General features: G+C 29.6%; 1 protein-coding gene across 2 annotated transcripts in view; it reads left to right on the forward strand.

Moving 5' to 3' along the window:
- Positions 1–18847, forward strand: part of lqf (epsin homolog lqf) — a 60457-nt gene that overhangs the window by 32381 nt on the left and 9229 nt on the right. For both annotated transcript variants that reach the window (XM_067278966.1, XM_067278967.1), the window contains exons 2-6: positions 1884–2273; positions 2420–2647; positions 10247–10310; positions 10516–10832; positions 15935–16043. In XM_067278966.1, the coding sequence (XP_067135067.1) occupies positions 1998–2273; positions 2420–2647; positions 10247–10310; positions 10516–10832; positions 15935–16043 (994 nt within the window). In that variant the 5' untranslated portion in view covers positions 1884–1997. The remainder of the gene's footprint in view (positions 1–1883; positions 2274–2419; positions 2648–10246; positions 10311–10515; positions 10833–15934; positions 16044–18847) is intronic.

Below are 18847 nucleotides of genomic sequence, written 5' to 3' on the forward strand. Positions count from 1 at the left end.
TTTGGGACTGTTTTGGAAAAGAGGGGAAGACCCAGGGACCACCATTGACTTTGAATTTCTAATATCACAGAAATCTTGTAAGCTTCCTTTGTATCAAATAAATGGTTTATTATTAATACATTGGGCTTAGTGATGTGTTAATAATAAACCAATTTAGTGTTTATATACGATTTCTTGTAACTGTCAAGTCTGTCTAGGTGCTGATTGCACCCACATATTTGACCCCTCATCTATCTTGACTATTGTGCCCCTATCAGCAATCTAACAAATGTTTTTCATTTCATTTCACTGGACTTTTAGTTAACAATTATGGGGAAATTTAATATAATGCTTCCAACTTGGATCGCAGTTTAGTGAGAGCTTATCCTTGTTTCATAATGGACCTGTCCATAAATTGTGGGCCATGCAGTTTTGGTTTGATGAAATGAATGCCTAAGAACTTGATTGGTTTGTTCAGATCCCTGATCTCAACTCCACCATTGGGGTGAATTGCATAGCAGCTTCAGGTTAGCCCCAACATCAGTGCATGAACTTCCCACTGCTCTTTTGAAAGAATGGAGACAAATATCTACAGCAGTGATTTAAACTTTAATGGAAAGCCTTCCGAGCAAACTGAAAGTTATAATAAAAGCAAAAAACAGACCCATATGTTTTTAATTTCTGTCCCGTTTAAGAAAAAATAAGATTCCTAAGTGTTCAGATACTTTTGATCATAATGCATTTTCCACTAAATATAAAATTTTAAATAAGTAAAAGTTCTAAAGCTTAAAATTTAATATCTTTTAAGTTATTTCAGAAAGTTTAAACAATAAATTTCAACTTAATCAGCTTTGTTGATGATACATTTCTTTGAGCTGGGACCTCACATTCTTGACTCATCTGCCTGTGCATTAGTTTTTTGTTCTGTAACTGTATAATGCTCTTAAAGAAACTGTCCAGGAGCTTAAGGCATTTAAAATGGTCCAGTTCATTAATATTGAAAGGTGATAAAATAAGTAACCTTTAAATATACATTACCAAAGCCCTTTTTTTAATAATTATTTTAATCTCAATTTGATTTTTCTTCTCTAGGTTACTGAAAAAGATTTGAATGTCTTTATAAATAAGTCTTAAATTTGCTAATTTTAAAGTTATTTAAATGTTAGTGACATAATAGTTTTCATAACTAAGTGCAAAGCAATAAGGTTTGTGAATTTTATTTAAAATTTGAAACCTCTGATTTTAAATATAATGAAGAAAATCTTTTCAAAAATATTTGTATTGGCATTAGTCTTTTTCAAAGTAAGGATTAAATGGCAGATATTTTAATTAGAAGAATTGGTTTGAATTAGTAATTTTAATTTAAATCTCTACTTCTAGTGTTTTAAAAAATGCAGTTCCTTTTTTAAATTGTATTTATCTTATCTCTTCTAAATTAATCAGCCAATCCAGGTGAACTATTATGATGAAATTCTAAGTTTATTTCTGTAGATAATAACTTTTTGACGTTTTATAGTTATGGATTATCTCCTCTTTAATATTTGTGTTTTATTGTGTTAGTCATATAAATTTTGCAGTTTGACGGGGTACCATAAAATTTAACAATTTGTAGCAAATATATATAACATTATTTCAGAAATATGTTGAAACTCAAGATATATTTTCATTTAATTCAAGATATATTTAATCATTTTCTTCAAAAAAAAAAAATAAATAAAAATGAATATTTAGTTAAATATAATAATCAGCTGGTCCCTTTCTCTAGTCAAACAGTATGGTGAATATCATATTGCTTTCTAATTTATAATATAAATATAAAATATGAATGTAGCTAATTTTATTGATTATTACAAAGCAAAATATACCATTTTTTAGTTTTAAAAAAATTTTTTAAATATTTTCAGATATTGCAAATTTTAGTGAATTTATTTTGACTGGCTGAAAAGTGCCTATGGAATGAAGACAAGTTGATATTATTTTCAATTCGTCTATGCAAGTGGAAAAGTATAATTGAAACCATGATTAATGTGCATGGAATTCGTCGGAATGTCAAAAATGTTGTGCGGAACTACACAGAAGCGCAGATTAAAGTTCGTGAAGCTACTTCAAATGATCCTTGGGGTCCATCCAGTACTCTTATGAGTGAAATTGCAGATTTAACTTATAATGTAGTTGCCTTCTCAGAAATAATGCAAATGATATGGAAGAGGTTAAATGATCATGGAAAAAATTGGCGACATGTTTATAAAGCATTAGTTTTATTGGAATATTTGATTAAAACAGGCTCTGAAAAGGTAGTAGATAATTGTAAGATATTTTATATAATTTTAACCCAATTTATATTGAGATCAATTAATTGTGATAAAAATTTATTATTTCTTCGTGGTTTTAACTCTATTAAAATATTGTTAATTTTAAAACTTACAAATAATTTTATTAGGTTACTCAACAGTGCAAGGAAAATATATTTGCAATTCAAACACTCAAAGACTTTCAGCATATAGAAGATAATAAGGATCAAGGATTAAATGTTAGAGAAAAATCCAAACAATTAGTTTCATTGCTAAAAGATGAAGAGCGTTTAAAAAATGAACGTGCTCGGGCATTAAAAGCTAAAGAAAGATTTGCCCAGGCAACTTCACATGTTGGGAGTGATTCTGTTGAAAAAGTAAGTTTTCTTATAACTTATCTGCCAGTGAAAAGTTTTAATGATCTGAAACAATTGAGTTGAAGTTTTTAAGTCAAATATAATTTTTAAATGGTTAATCATGTAGAAAATTTGACCTAAATTTTGATGATAATCAAATGATAAAGCCATATTTTTATTGTTGGAATTAGTTACCAAAGTTAGTCTGATAATGAATCCAGCAAAGATGTTAACAGAGTTTTCTAAAATAATATATAAATTGAAATTTTGTATTAATATTCTGTTTAGATATTCACTTAATCATTCTAGATGCTATTCACGGGGAAATTATTTAATAGTATATAAATTAGCTTCTCATTTTTATATTAAAGGGATGGTTTATGAACAAACGAACAAATGCACTCATAATGTTTTAAGCAGCAAAACTAATGGAACATTTTCAGTTTTATTAACATGTTGACTACCAATGATGAAGTTAACTTGTAGGCTTTTTTTTTAACATGCCAACTTTGAGTTATAAGACCATCTTCAGGTTAAGAAGAATTCTCTATCAAACATTACAAATTCATCAGTTAAGAATGCAAACAAAAGAATATAATTAAAGAATATCTGACATTTCAAATTTAAACAAAAATGAATAATGTGACATAAGTAAATAAAATAACATGCAAAATACAAACCCCCCAAAAAAAACATAAAACACAAAAATATAGGTAGATCAATAAAATAAATTAGAATAAAAAGTTACAAAATAAATAAATATAATCACCCAGATATGTGATGAACAAAAGTAACAAATAATTGTAATAAAAAAAATCCTTGAAAATTATTAGGTGCCAATTTCATTGCCTCCAAGCTGTCAGAAGTGTGTTGTGATCTTTATACTTAATAGGACAGCCTCAACACATTACTTTATAAATTTTGAAGGCTTTGGTGTGTTGTTAGTATGGGAAAAATCTACGATAACAGATAAAATATAATTTATCTTATCTAGATCATGTTTGGAATGTTATCTTTTATCTTTTTATCTTCTATCTTAGAAACTGAGATAATTTTGTTTGTTTTTGTTTTGTATGTGCATGTGAATAAGAAAATTTCATTCATTTTCATAATTTTAGAAGTATAGGCAATTTTTATTAGCATTGGAAGTGATTATTTAGTTTCCATGGGGGGTGATTGGTATGTGAATATTTAACAGCTAGACAAGCTATGTTCAAATTTAAATACATTTACCTTAACAGTGGGGACTTGATAAAGGTTTCAGCTTTTTCAAAATCTTTTTCAACTGAAATAAAAAGTACAGTTTCAGGAAACAAAGTTTTTAGTGATCAACACAATTGCAAAACAAGATTTTTTTGTGTACAACTGCTGACATTTGGACAGCCAACAACAAGAGCTACATGGGAGTGACTGTTCATTATATTGATTTAAATTCTATTTAAATTCATAAATTAGGTTTTTAAGCCTGTCATAAGTTCAAGTACAATCACACATGACAGAATTGCTAACTTCTTATATCAATTAAAAAGTCACAGAAAATTTGATATAAGGAAAATAACTCATAAAGTAACCAACAATGCAAGTAACTTTGGAAACATGTTTGTGTTTTAGTATGCCTATTGAAGACAATATAACCTCAGAAGCTTCTAATTCAGATAGGTACAATTAACTGGGAAAATGCAGTTGATGGAAGTGATTGTAAAATGCTAGATATTTCAGATCTTTTCAGTGGATAATGAGCACACTTTTTTGCCAAAACAAATTAAATGTTTTTCTTGTGTATTAAACTTAATAACCAGTAAAGATGTTAAAGATTTGTCTCTCATGTTGTGATTTGATATTGAACATTAAATTACAACATGAGACACAAATCTGCATTTAAGCTACTGCATTATGGAATTTAGCAAACTAAAACACAAGCTTATGATGAAGTTGAAAGTATGTGTAACACAAAGTTCACTGTACCTTGTGAAATGTGCTGAAATTTCTTCTACATCTCAGTCAAAACTTTTTTCTCAGGAAGCAAAACTATTTGAACTATGTGATAAGCTCAGCCTTACACCTTACAGTTTACTACTGCTGATCTTGAGTTTTTTGAATACATTACAATCATGGAATCTATTGCAACTGCTGTGACTATGCTAAAAGGTGAATGTTATTTATGTGTATCTTTACTGACAATATTGGTGGGTAAAAAACAGTTGAAAATTACACATTTACAAAAGCAATAGAAGTGTGTGAACCACTCATTAAAGCCTGGTTAAAAAGTGCAAATAAATATTTTTCTATCTTGGATATCACAAATGATGAAACATCATTTTGGCTACAATTAGACAACCCAAATTTTGGAATAATGACTTTCCAGCATAGTATCAAGGAATGTACAAAGAAATACTTTTGAAAATGTGTCACATGTTTAATGCTCAAGAAGAGCAGAAGTGGGGAAATTGTGAGAATGGAGAGAGAACAAATTGAAAAATAAATGTTAATTTCTGTGTTGGACCAATAAAAGGAACAAGTGAACAGAATAAACCAGACACTTGTGGGAGTTGATCCACTGCTCTCGGGTGAAACAAAACAAAGGCAACAAACAAAAATGTAATGGAACAATAATTTAATTTGGTGACAAATTTATCCTGAAGGACATAAAGCAGGTCAAAGGTATCTTACAGAGTACAGTTGGATCCCGACAATGATTTTAAGAGTCCTATTTCATTAGAGATTTTACATGGTGAAGACAGAGTTCAAATTTGAATTCTCACCACCTCTCCTCAGACTTGAATTTTCATCAGATATTTTCATTTCACTAATTAAAGTACTCCTTTGAACCTTTGTCTTATAATTCACTACGATCGTTTTCACTTCCTCTCGCTCACCTACTTGGCAATGGCTTCCACACTCAAGAACTGTGAACCACACTTTTTTTGTGCCAACTCCTCAAAAAAACTCCAATCAATCCTTTTGCTTCCCTGTTTTCTCCAGGGGTTTGACAACCACATTGGACATTCCATTATGGCTGGGGAAAACTCGTTAAGCGTAAGACACAAGAAGAGCAGAAGTGATGCAATGACTGACACTAGCAATGATTTTTGTCTTTTAAAACTGATGTAGTTTGGTTTGCTTGGTTTGTTCAACAAACCAAGCAAACCAAATTTTCAGTAATCTTATTTAGATTTAGTGAACATGTCAAAGATGAACCACACTCTAGTAGGCCATCCACTTCAACTGTGGAACAACATGTTGCTCAAGTCAGGGATTTGGTGTTTGATGATTATTGTCTAACAATCAGGTACATTATTAAACATGATTCAGTATTGTTTGGATATTGTGAAGCAATTTTAAAAGATTTGGGCTTACAGTGCATTTCTTTTTGAGCTGTCCCAAAAATATAAAATTTTTTCCAAAACATGTTTGAGTGGTTGAGGAAAACTTTCACACGGCAAAATATTCTTGAAACTCTTCATTATGGGTGATGAAACATGGATCTATGCTTTTGACACTGAAACAGCTCAACAATCAAATGTGAATGTCACTCTAAAAGTGAAGCAAGACTAAAAAGATTGCATCAAAAAATCAAGGTTGTGTTGACTGTTTCTTTGATTGTCATGGTGTTGTGCATCACAAATTACTTCCCACTGGTCAATCTGTCAAGAAAATATATTATTGAGTGTTTTGCATTATATGTGTGAAGCAATTTGTAGAAAATGACCTGATTTGTGGCAAGACAATTCATGGATTTTGCACCATGATAATGCACCTGCTCATAATGCTCTTGTTGAATTTTTGGCCAAAAATTCATAAACAAATATAGTTTTGCAAGCTTTTATTCACCTGATATGGCATCACTTTTTTCTGTTTCTTCAACTAAAATTTCTGCTTTGTGGTCACTGTTTTGAGTTGATTGATGCCATAATACAAAATTTTCTTACTCCTGAAGGGGTTTCATGAAAACAACTTTAAAGCATATGTTTTAGAAAATGTTAAATAAAGTTTTTGAAAATTATATTAAGATTAAGATCCCTTACAACTAATTATACTGGTACTATTTTGTGGGAAATGGGAAGATTACATCTGAAAGTTTTTCTTTTTAAATTGGTGTTAATCTGAAAACTAAATTATTGAAAATGGGAGACAATCAGATTCCTATGATTGCTGTGAAAGAAACAAAAAAGACAGATTTTATTTCCATGAATAGGGGCCATCCATAAATTATGTAGGGGTGATTTTGGCCATTCTAGACCCCACCTACCCGTGTAAGAAACCGTAATATTTTCTTTGATCCTCCCTTCCCTATCTTATGTAATGTTTAGGCATGATTTTACAGAAAGGTTTTAACAAAACAAAATTTTTTTTATGAAACCGTAAAAACCTTAGGTCCAAAATATATAATTATTAATTAGTTAATTAATATGTGCTATTATTTATAAAAGACTTTATGTGAACAATTAAAAAACAAAAATGTAATGAATTTGAATGAACAATTTATTTTAAGAACTTTATTTTTTAATTATTAACAATCTTTTTATCATCATCATCATTAATCAACATCATAATATTCATTTTTATATTAATTTTAATTTTCACAAAAGGACGCAATAAACTTCGACAGATCGACTAGCTAGTGCACATGTAAACAGAAGGTTCATACTAAATAAAACAAGAGAAAATAGGAAGAGAAAACACATCCGTTGCTATATTGATTATATCTTGGCTAAGACCAAGAAAATAAACTACATGCTGCTAAAATGTGCTAGGTACACCTGGGGACTAAATCATAAAGCTTGTAAAACTCTTATAATGGGGTAATACAACCAATATACTTTATGCAGCCTCTAGATGGGGTCATGTAACTAGTAAAAATTCAGTAGCAAGTAAATTACTCTTTCTTCAAAGACAGTTTTCCATCAGAATTTCAAAGTGCTGCAGAACTGTTTCTACTAATGCCTCTCTGATTCTAGCAGAGCTCTTTCCTTTACCATTATGTATTGTAGAAAAGGTTCTAAACTACTACATCAGAACTATAAACATCAAGGCTCAACAACTGTCTCTACTCCTATCTATGGCTTTTCGTATGCTATCACATTGCAATTACCCTACTAGATCATCATCAAGGACCCTGTGAACAAGGTTATCTCCAGGGTACATTTGGTGTCATCTGCTTCCTCCATGGATAACCATGCAGACATTAATATCTACACAAACGAATCCAAAAGCCCCTTTCATGTCGGCTCAAGTATTTGTTTCTTCCTCTAAACTGACATATTTTGCCCAAAATATGTTAGAAGGTATTGATATCCCCATATACCTCCATTTATTAAGCTGAAGAAGATGCTGTGTACCAAACTGTTCGTTGGACCACTTCACTACCAAACAAAACTCTGTCTATCAATGTTTACAGTGATTCTGTCTTTCCTAAAAGCTCTATTAAATCCCAATTGCAATAGCTATAAAATCACATATATCCAGCACCATATTAAAAATCTTGTAAATAAGATAACTTTTCCTGGCCATTCACGTAATAGAAAATGATAAAGCTGACTCTGAGGCTAAGTCAGCTGCAAAGGAAACTGACTTGGACTACACTCACATCCCTCTCTCATGTAGCGGCCTTAAAAATAATATTCATGACAATGCTATGCAAAAGTGGAATCAACAATTCAGGTTCTTATCACCACTTAGAGATTTAACATTTGCTACTGCTCAACTATTTACTGTGCATGGTAATTTTAGAAGCTATCTGGCGATGGTAAACTGAGCAGAAACTGCCTCTTGCTTTTGCTTTACAGCAAACCTAGACACTGTCAACCATATGATCTATCATTGTCCAATTTACGATCAAGATAGACTTACTCTGAAATTAGAAATCTTTATGCTTGGTTTCAGTTGACCATGTCCACTCGATAAGCTTGTTCAGAAGCCACTGTTTGATGCTGTTTACAATTATGTTCAAAAAATATAGAAGATAAGACTATTTATAATTTCTAGTTTTACATTTTAGTTTTCACTAAAAGCCAAATACCTATTTTATGTTTACTTTGCATGTATTTTGGTTTATGTATTCTTAGTGTTATACACCTATAGGAGTGGTGCACTTACTCTAATAAAAAAAAGAGAGAGAGAGAAACCATCACACGGCCTTTCTCCCATGATAAAAAATGTGTAGAGCATGAGTCTGCTAGCATTATTATTCTATCACGTCACACGAGTTGGCATTAGTACAACAAGCATTCTTAATAGAAACCGCAAAATTGAAGCCAAATTCAAAACTCCACCACTCAACGAGATCGAAAAATAAGAATATATAATTATTAAATTTCGTCTTTAGATAATTTTTTAGTCAATCTATTGCTTCCCTACCCCTGAGTAAGAAATCGTAAGAAATCCTTGACCCCCAACCCACCCCAAAATACCTTACGTAATTTATGGACGACCTCATACAGGAAGGTAGGTGGTTGAAAAGACTGAGTGATAAATATAATAGATTAGGGATTTTTAGTTAAAATGTTTTGATGCTGGTCTTTAGCAATACAATAATTCTTTGATTTTGCAATGTATATAAGAAATAGAAATTCAGTACTTGAATGCAAACATGTTAACCTCAATGATCTTGAATGATTAAACATTGTTTTTTTCTCATTATATATATAATGTTTGATCATGAATTCATTGTTATTTTAAGAAAAGATTTCAAAAGTTGTCCTTTATATGATTATCAATCTATGTATACAATATGTACAATTAAATCTATTTAACAATTGCATTGTACTGGAAGTTTGGACTTCAATTAATTGAAACAAATTTTCAGGAGAATTATAAGTTACATTATGTACTAAAGACAATGCTAATTTTATGATTACTTTTTTACTCTCTCAGTTAAATATTTGTAAAGTTTTTTCTTATACAATAGTTCCTTCTTTTAAATAACAGAGTAATGTCAAAGTAAACTTTTGATTGATTGAACAAAGTAATTATATAGTTAGAAGAATTTCTAGACATAAATACAACAATGTTAAATAAAATAGAAAATGTAGTGAATTTGAGAATTGAAGCAAACTTTATGAAGATAGTTTTACATATTTAGTGAAAAGGATTGTGTTATGATGGTGAGTTAAAAAAAGGATTGAAGAAAATTCAAAAATCCAGAGATGTTTTTGCAAAATAAATTTTGGTGAAAGTGTAAATCTGAAATTTCAAAACTCATTAATAAATGAATTATATGATTTGTTGCTAAATAATTTTTATATCTTGTAATGAAGGTTCAATATCTTTTATACATTTATATAATAAATTCAAAATTTTTAACTTATAAATCTTCTATATCTTAAATGTCTTTTTAAAAGTTACATTTTATTTGAATTTTAAGATCTTGAAACTACGCAATTATAATCTTTAACATTTGGTACCATTAAAATTTTTTTTAATTTAAATGATTTATTTAAATTGAAATATTATACAAAGTTAAGAATTACTAAAACAGTTAACTCAAAAATTTGGATTAAATTAATTTCAAGTTTTCGAATGAAATTTAAGATTTTATTTACTATTTTTATCTTTTGATAGATAAAAGTTATATGCATTTTAAATATTAATTTTGAATATTTAATATAAAAATTTTCTTAGCTTGGTTCACCTGGATATTCAGATTCTCATGGTTCTTCACCTGATGGTGCTTCTCTTCAACGAGGTAGGTATTATGAAAACATAATTTTAGATCTGTAAATTAATTAAAAACCACATTTCAAATTTATATCAGATTTGAAAAATCACACAATATAAAACTTGTGTATCTCCTGAAATTTTATCAAATATAAGATTGTAATTGTTGACACAATTTATTTTCCACTAATTTTTTTATTCAGTTGTAAATTTTTGCAATTGTTTATCTTCAGGTGCTTTACCATCAGAACTTGAATGTGCACGTCCACAGACTGCTGGTGAAGAAGAATTGCAACTTCAGTTAGCTTTAGCAATGAGTAAAGAAGAAGCTGAGCAAGAAGAACGATTACGTCGAAATGATGATCTAAGATTGCAAATGGCAATAACTGAAAGCCAAGAAGATTTTCGAAGAAATGCTCATGATAAACCTGGCACGCAGCAATCTGCTATGGATGATCTTCTTGGAATAAGTATAAGTGGAAATAATGCTGAGGGTAAAAAAGCAGTTGCAACTGATCCTTGGGGAATGCCACTAATGAAACCACCTCAGGTGAAAATTATTTTCTAGTAATTTTATAAATATAAAGATATATTTGCTTGTACTTTTAATAAGTAAAAAGAAACTTAGATAAAGAATTTACTCTTTAATGTATTTATTTATAGCTGATCAGATTATTAGTTAAAATGTGTAATTTTGTTTTAATGAAGTTTGTCTTGTTGGAACAATGCAATGCTCATATCTATTCTTCAAAAGAAACAGTCTTGATTTATTGAATATAGGGTACGTTCGTTAAGTCGAATGAGTTAAACGCATTAGTAACGAATCGTTCAAATAGTATGCTCAGTGCGCATGCTCCGCGGTGATGACGTATCGAACAAAATTCTAACGAAGCTCACAAAGGAAAGAGTTAGTTTACTTCGTTAAGAAAATGGCGCCCGACGATATCGATGTTTCTAGATCTACTCGAGTGTTTAAATTGTGAATTAAAAGGTAAAATGATTGAAATAACTGTCCATCCGAAGCAACCTAAGAAAAATATTTTGGATAAGGCTGCACTAGCAACATTCATATCTTCGATTTTAGAAACAGCTATTTAGTTATAACGAATCGTTCAAAAAGTCTAACGAAACAAGAATAATGATGACGTCATTCTCGTTTGACTTAACGAACGTATCCATAATCTTTAGACTTCAGACTGGTCCAGAAAATCTCCTTATCTGAATACAATTGAAAATGTTCAGGAATGTGGACAGACTGAAAGAAGTCATTATCTCATCATGGGTGACAGTTCGGTAGTCCAGAATAACAGACCATACCAAGATATACTATTAAATGTAAAATAAATTGTCTGCAGTGTTAAAAATAACAATTGAAACAAGAGAGACTATTGTTTACTATTGTTGTATATAAGTCTCTTAGTCATTGATCACAATCCAAAAAAGAACAAAGTTTCACTTAAATACTAGAGGACAATCCAATATTATTTAATAATCCTTTAACAATAGCAGGCCATGGCTTCAAAAAAGAATTACTATCTATCTGTGAAAGTCTTGTATATATCAACTTTTGATAGTCATCATTCATTGGGTCAATAAGTTTCCTCCAAAATCTAAACAATTTTATCGACAGTCTAATAGCAAAGGGAGGTCTTCCCAATTCCATTCTCACTGCAGGTCTTGAGACAGATCTATTAATATGGAACACTTGCTTAAAATTTATTGGTTAAACACTTGCTTAATAACTGTATTGGTTCAAATTTGTCTACTAAAAGACCACCCCAAACTGGAAAAGCATAAAACATACTTGATCCAATCAAAGAAACAAATAATCTAAAATAATTATTTAATGGAGGGACTTTAATTTTAATACGTAACTTGATGAGATTGGAGATTTTAGATCTTGCAGTAAGTAAACCTTTATTTAAATGATAAGAGAATGTGTCATGTGAAGAAAATAAATACCTAGATATTTAAAATTTGACACAATTTCCAGTTTATGATTTTCTAAACTAAAATTATCTGTTTTTTTTAAGTTTTCCACCTCTACAAAAAATTATAAGCTTTGTCTTTTCTGAATTAATTGTCAATCAATTATCTTCACAATATCTCCAAGTAAAATTAAGTCTTTCTCTAAGCGAAGAACTTAAATTAGCCAAGAGAAAGATATCATCAACATAAAGAAGACAGTTAATTTCAACATGAGAAGATAATGCTATCATAGAACTTTGACCTCTCAGAAGGTTAGGAAGATCATTCAAAAACAAAATAAAAAGGAAAGGACTCAGTGGTTCTACTTGAGGTAGCCCTCCAGAGTCCAATAGAGATTAGACTCAACATAATCAGTACAAAATGAAAAAGATTCTAAGATTCTATAAGATACCTAGTATTAGAAAACAGACTCTTAAGTAAGTTGACAGACAATGCAGAAAGACCAATGCTCCTAAGCTTATACCATAACAAATCATGATCGACTGTATCGAAAGCTTTCTTGAGATCAATAAAAGCAGTACTGTATTTTACAGACTATAAGACGCACTTTTTTCTTCGAAAAATTGCCTTCAAAATTAAGGTGCATCTTATAGTCCATAAAATACGGTATATAGTTTTCTTCATTTTCTCAAAAGTGATATTTGAATGAGACCAGTCAAAATAAACAAGTTGTATTCAATGCCTCTATTTTTAACAAATGCTCCTTGGAGAGGTGTAACAATATTAAACTTATTCATCCAATTCTGGAGACAATTTGCCATAATAGTTGAAAAAACCTTTCTAAATACACCAGTTAAAACAATTAGGCAGACGCCAACTAATTATAGACTATCTCCCCTCTATAAATCATTCTTAAAGCAATTTGTTTCCAAGATAAAGGAAAAGAACAATTAGACCAAAAGGAGTTAAACATATCCAATATATGTAGTAGTATTTCTGTAGAAAAGCATTTTATCATTTCATTCCTTATATTATCAAGACCTGGGGCCTTAGATGATTTTAATTTTCTGATTACAGTTTCCAATTCACTCAAAGTGATAAGATCATCCAAAAGAGAAACATTACCAAAACTTAAATCAATATAAATTACTGTATTTGGTCCAGTGAAATACTCTTGCAAATAATTCAACCAATCCGAGGGGGATATAGCATTTTCGCATGGTTTCTTAATTCAAAATTTATTAACTAGTAACCAAAAATTATCTAGTTCCTTGCCTATTCTAGCATTCATGTCTCCCAAAATAACTATATCATCTTCAGAGAAATTAATCAACAAATCTTCCATTTTTTTAACAGTACATCATAAAGATCTATTCTCAAATAAACAAGAACAATTATCAAACTATAACTAAATGAACAAAAATTTTCTTTATAATTAAATCTAATCACTATTAGATTGGTTGGAGTTAAAACAACATTTCCGAAGAACCTAATTTTGGGAAACTGCGAGAATTAGACCATCATATAGATGACCAGGACCAATTGGTTTTCTAGCAAGTTGTTCATATAAAAACAAATCTGGGTTCAACAAAGAAAGTACAGGTTTATAAGAGTTACTTGACCAAGTTTCAGTAAAAGCAACTAAATCATAATTTTTCAATAGATATATAAACTCTTGGTCATTCACTGTCAAGTCCAGCATTCCTTGACAATTCCAAGACAGTATTCTCATTACTAAAGTTTTATTTCTCTCTTTAGCAATTGTTCCACTTAACCCTTTTGGCTGGATTTGTCTAAAAAAGTATCAATCTTCTGTAATTCATTCTAAATTGAAAGTGAATTTGTCACTATTAACTGTCAGGCAATCGGCTGTCAGAAATGCTTTTTTATTCAAAGATTTAGATTCCGCAAAAAAGGCAACAATTTTCTATGCTTTAGTCTTGATCTGTATGACAAATCTTCAAAGACTCTAATGTGTGAGTAGAAGGGCAATGCCTGAATTTTCTTTAAATTTTTAAAAATAACTTTGTCATCTTGAGTATAGAGCTCAAACAATATAAGCTAAGTTCCTGATATATGATAACTATTAATAAAAGGAACAGACTCCCCATTTTGTCTTTTTAAATAATTCAATAAAGCAAATAGCAATAAAGCAATATTATGAACTAATTACTTCTTCATTACTACTCAAAGTGGAAATGATAATGTTATTTTTCTTTGAATTGTTGTGTACAGAGTCTATATAATAATTCTGAAGAAAGAATTTATCCATACATACTGTTTTAAAGGACGAAAGTTTGATAATTTCTCCTTCCAGGCAAGATAGACGTTCATTGTACTCCTTATGTAAATTAGACAGCCAGTCAAATTTTGATGACAATTCTTTCAGTTTTGGTAGAATAGTATCAAAATGTTCCTCGAGAAAACACAATCTTCTGAGGTAGTTGAGAAGGAATATCCTGCGATGCAAAATAGTCATCCAGTCGAGATGATTTCAACATTGGTTCGCTTGGAGATCAATGACATTTACCAGCAGAAGTCGAAGCTTTATTGCAAGGTGAAGGTGGTGTACAAGACATTGGACCTGGGTTAAGTTTAACTTCTCCAATAACAAGCAAAAAGAACAAAATTAAAAAAGAAAGTATCACAATAAAAAGAGACATTCTCAATAAATTCAATTAATGGCAAACAGTTGAGTTGTAGTTAGTAACAGTAAGTCATAGAAAAAACACGCCAACAGCCAATACTGTCAAAAGCATCCCAACAAAAATTAATTGTATACAAGAACAAATATGACATTTTGTAATTTAAGTGCTAGAAAGATGATGATAATTTATTCAACAGAGAACTAATTTTTGACACATTAAAATGAGCAGTTATCATCATTATTAGATGATGATGATATTTGAAAGTTGGATTTTTAGTGGTGACTATCAAATATTTTAGGATAATATGATTTTATTTTAACCTGTAATCAAATATGTAAATTCTAGAATCATTTATAATGAAGATTTGAGACAATTTATGTGTGATCAGATGAGACATTAAATTTTCCTGATCCTCCTTGAACTACATATCAGTTTTGTGTATAAGTATGGAGTCAACAAATATCAAAAAACTTAGAATCCTTCAGAAATTAATAACCTGAAATTTTTATTCTAAACTCAAAATAATTATTTTACAGATAAATTAGCTATGTGAATTTGATAACTTTCTTAATAATTTCTAAACTGTGTAAATATTGCATGCTTAATCATTTGTTGTGTGACTACTAATATTTCTTATTTTCTCTCCTAATAATTATTAAATTAAATTTTTTTTATAACTGAAAGGTTCACATAAAATATATATGGTTATTTTTAAATAATATTTAATTAATGAGATTTTGAATAATCATAACATTTTTGAAGTAAATAATTTACTAAAACATTTTATGTTTATTATTAATATTGTTCCAATTGGTGATAATGCTGATTTTGTTTACTCTAGTAAACTGGAAAATTTTTCTAAGAACATTTATTTTTACTGAGCTTTATTGAAAGAAATGAATGCATCTGATAATTTTCTTTTATGACCATTTATTTATACTTGTTCCTAAGAATATGTATTTGTATTAATGTAAGATTGCCTTTATTGCCTTTTTTATATAAACTTAATATTAAATCTTGGTGATAAGATCAATAATCTGAAAATTAATAATTTTATTTAATTATAAATTTTTAGTCAGCAGATCCTTGGAATTCAACCTCTAATCGATCTGTAGAACCAAGTAATGATCCTTGGGATGAAACTGCAACATCAACTACAGTGGAAACACCAGTTCAAAATCGTGGTTAGTAAATACATTTTACAAGTGCAGATATTTACTTGATTTTTTATTTTTTTTAATTATTATAAAGTATTTAATGAGATCCCGTATTTACTCACATATATCTTCCTCACACTACACATACTCACATATAGGACAGGGTGCAACTTTAAAGATCAAAATAAAGAAAATTAGATTTATTAATACAATTCTAATTTTATTTCATTTAATCACAAATAAAATAGCAAATGCACGTAAATGCACACATTGTCCTGCAAAAATTACTGGCATTTTAAACTTCAAGGAAAAATCTTGTAAAATCAATAACGTTCATGTAAAGCTGGACGATTGGGAACCTTTTTTTGCCTATTCTTAATAGTCAAATTCACTCTTTGTTGATTACACTTATGAGTTTCTCCGAATTCTGATTTCCAAATAATCATCTGTTTTCATTAGGAATGAATTAAAACTTATATCAGGTTCCAGTGTAATTTTGGAATTCAATTCAAAAGCTTTGCTTTTCCTATTGCTATTTACCTTTTCTTCTGACAATACACAAGAACAATTCAAATGACCCACATAAAATACCTTCTGGCGTTTAAAAACAAAAGTGACAATCGAGTAAAAATGCAAATACGCAGTTTACAAAAATTATCACAAAAACAAAAAGAATCCTTCACTCATTCATATAGGATAACCTAGGTTTTTGAAGCAGTGAAAAATGAATAAAAACCTTGTCTTATAGCGAGTAAATATGGTATTTTGAAAGCTAAATTTCTACAAGTTATCAGGTAAAATTACAAGAATGCTTTATTTGATCTAATATCTGAATTAAAACTACAATCTTAAAATATGTACTAAATATAATTTTAATGTAATAATTTATTATACTCATAATCATGTGTGTAAATAGTCAAACCTCATGTTACAAATGCCCCTGTTTATGAACAGTCTGTTTCGAACAAGCTACTTGGCAGAGCTGGCCACCAACAGTTAACTTCTTGTACTTCCTATGTTAATCAATGTCAGGACTATAGATTCAGTACTCATGCCTAGATTTGTCTCATACCATTAGACATCACAACATACAATATAACCATGTCATTGATAATTTATCAAATTAAATTTCAACATGCATGTGGGTAAGGTACTACTACTGGTTTTCAGTATGCATCACAATTCAATTTAAATCAAATTAATTAATAAAAATTGCATAAAATCCAAATTAATCAAATTGACATTCGCATAATGTAAATGTCATTCAATAATTTGTATTTAAAAGTGCTTAACTCAAATTAAATAAAAATTTATTATTAAATATATATTTTTTATTACTTCTCATTATTACATAATTGACATTCGGCATTATATTTAACAGTATTAATTAAATGAATGAACTTTTATTGAACATTATTTAGAAAAACATGGGTATCTGTAAGCTGGAAAATAAAATTTAATTATCATACAAAAATATTATTACCGTACGATAGTTGAATCATAAAAAAAAAAGGCCCCCGAAATCTGGGATCATCTTATAGGACAGATACAGATAAAATTAGATTGAAATTTATATAAATTAAAACCATTATAAAAAAACAGACAAACCGTAATTATTTACTAGTAGAGAGTAGGGTATGTGCACAAAATAGAATAGCCCATACGATGTTTTTGTGAACAGTCAAGGTCATTACCTGAATGCGGAATCAGTGCGAATGCTTGCAACAGTCACAAGGCAGTGCTGCCAGATGCAAAAAAAATAAATTTGTTCATTTGAAAAATTACATATTCTGTTTATAATTCCTTATACGTTATACAGTATTATTATTCAGATGATTATCACTGATCTAAACTAAATTCCTAGGCCATTGATAGTTTGGAGGTCATCTTATAGGACAGATATATGCTAAAACTATAAAACTTCAATGAAAATTTATACGTTATCTTATCCAAAGGTCGTCTTATCTGCCAAGATATACTGTAATTACAGTAGAGCATCAGTTATCTGACTCAGTTGGGGACTGGGGTTGGTCAGATAACTGAAAAAACGGATAACCAAAAAGTATGAAAAAGTACATTATTAGTATAGTATATTAGTATATCCCATGTAATTATTATATAGCTATTAACCTACTTCGCATTGAATTTTCTTTAATGTTAAGCCTAACAAAATTTTTTAAAAATAATAATCGTTGCTATTGTATCGTTAAAAATTATTTCTTTATTTTGCACAAAATAAATACAAAAATAAAGAAAAACTAGAAAATTAAGCCTGGTTTAAATACTAGCCTCCCTTTCATGGTCAAACCAGTGTTGCCAGCTAAAACACGCAAAAATTTAACAAAAATAATATTAAAATAGTCAAGACATAGCCAAATATTGTAGCGCCACATCACTAGCAGAAATTTGAATTTGCCGACTAGAACATGGTCGGTTAACCTATGTGACGGTTGATTGGGGGTCGGATAATTGATGCTCTACTGTACGTCTCTTAATTTTCAGGAAAAGTGAACAATAGCAAATTATTGCTTTCATAAATTATGCATTTAACTCTATTTTTTGTTTTTAAATTAAATTATAAACCACAGTGCTAGAAACAAAGAAAATCTTACACCATGGTAAGTTGAAATTGAAACTAATGATGTCACTTGCATTAAACAAAAAAATGTAAATTGCACGATCATTGTCGTACCATGCTTTAGCCAATGGTGTGCTGCATATCTTTAGTCATGTGATTTTTCTCAAAGTTGTCCATCTATGCATGTGTAGTCTGTGGAGCTGGCAGCATGGAATCACTTTGCAGCAAACTGTTCTTTGACTTTGGTGATTTT

Source organism: Centruroides vittatus, unplaced genomic scaffold (genome assembly GCF_030686945.1).
Source record: "Centruroides vittatus isolate TY-2023 unplaced genomic scaffold, ASM3068694v2 contig_846, whole genome shotgun sequence".
Lineage (NCBI taxonomy): Eukaryota > Metazoa > Arthropoda > Arachnida > Scorpiones > Buthidae > Centruroides > Centruroides vittatus.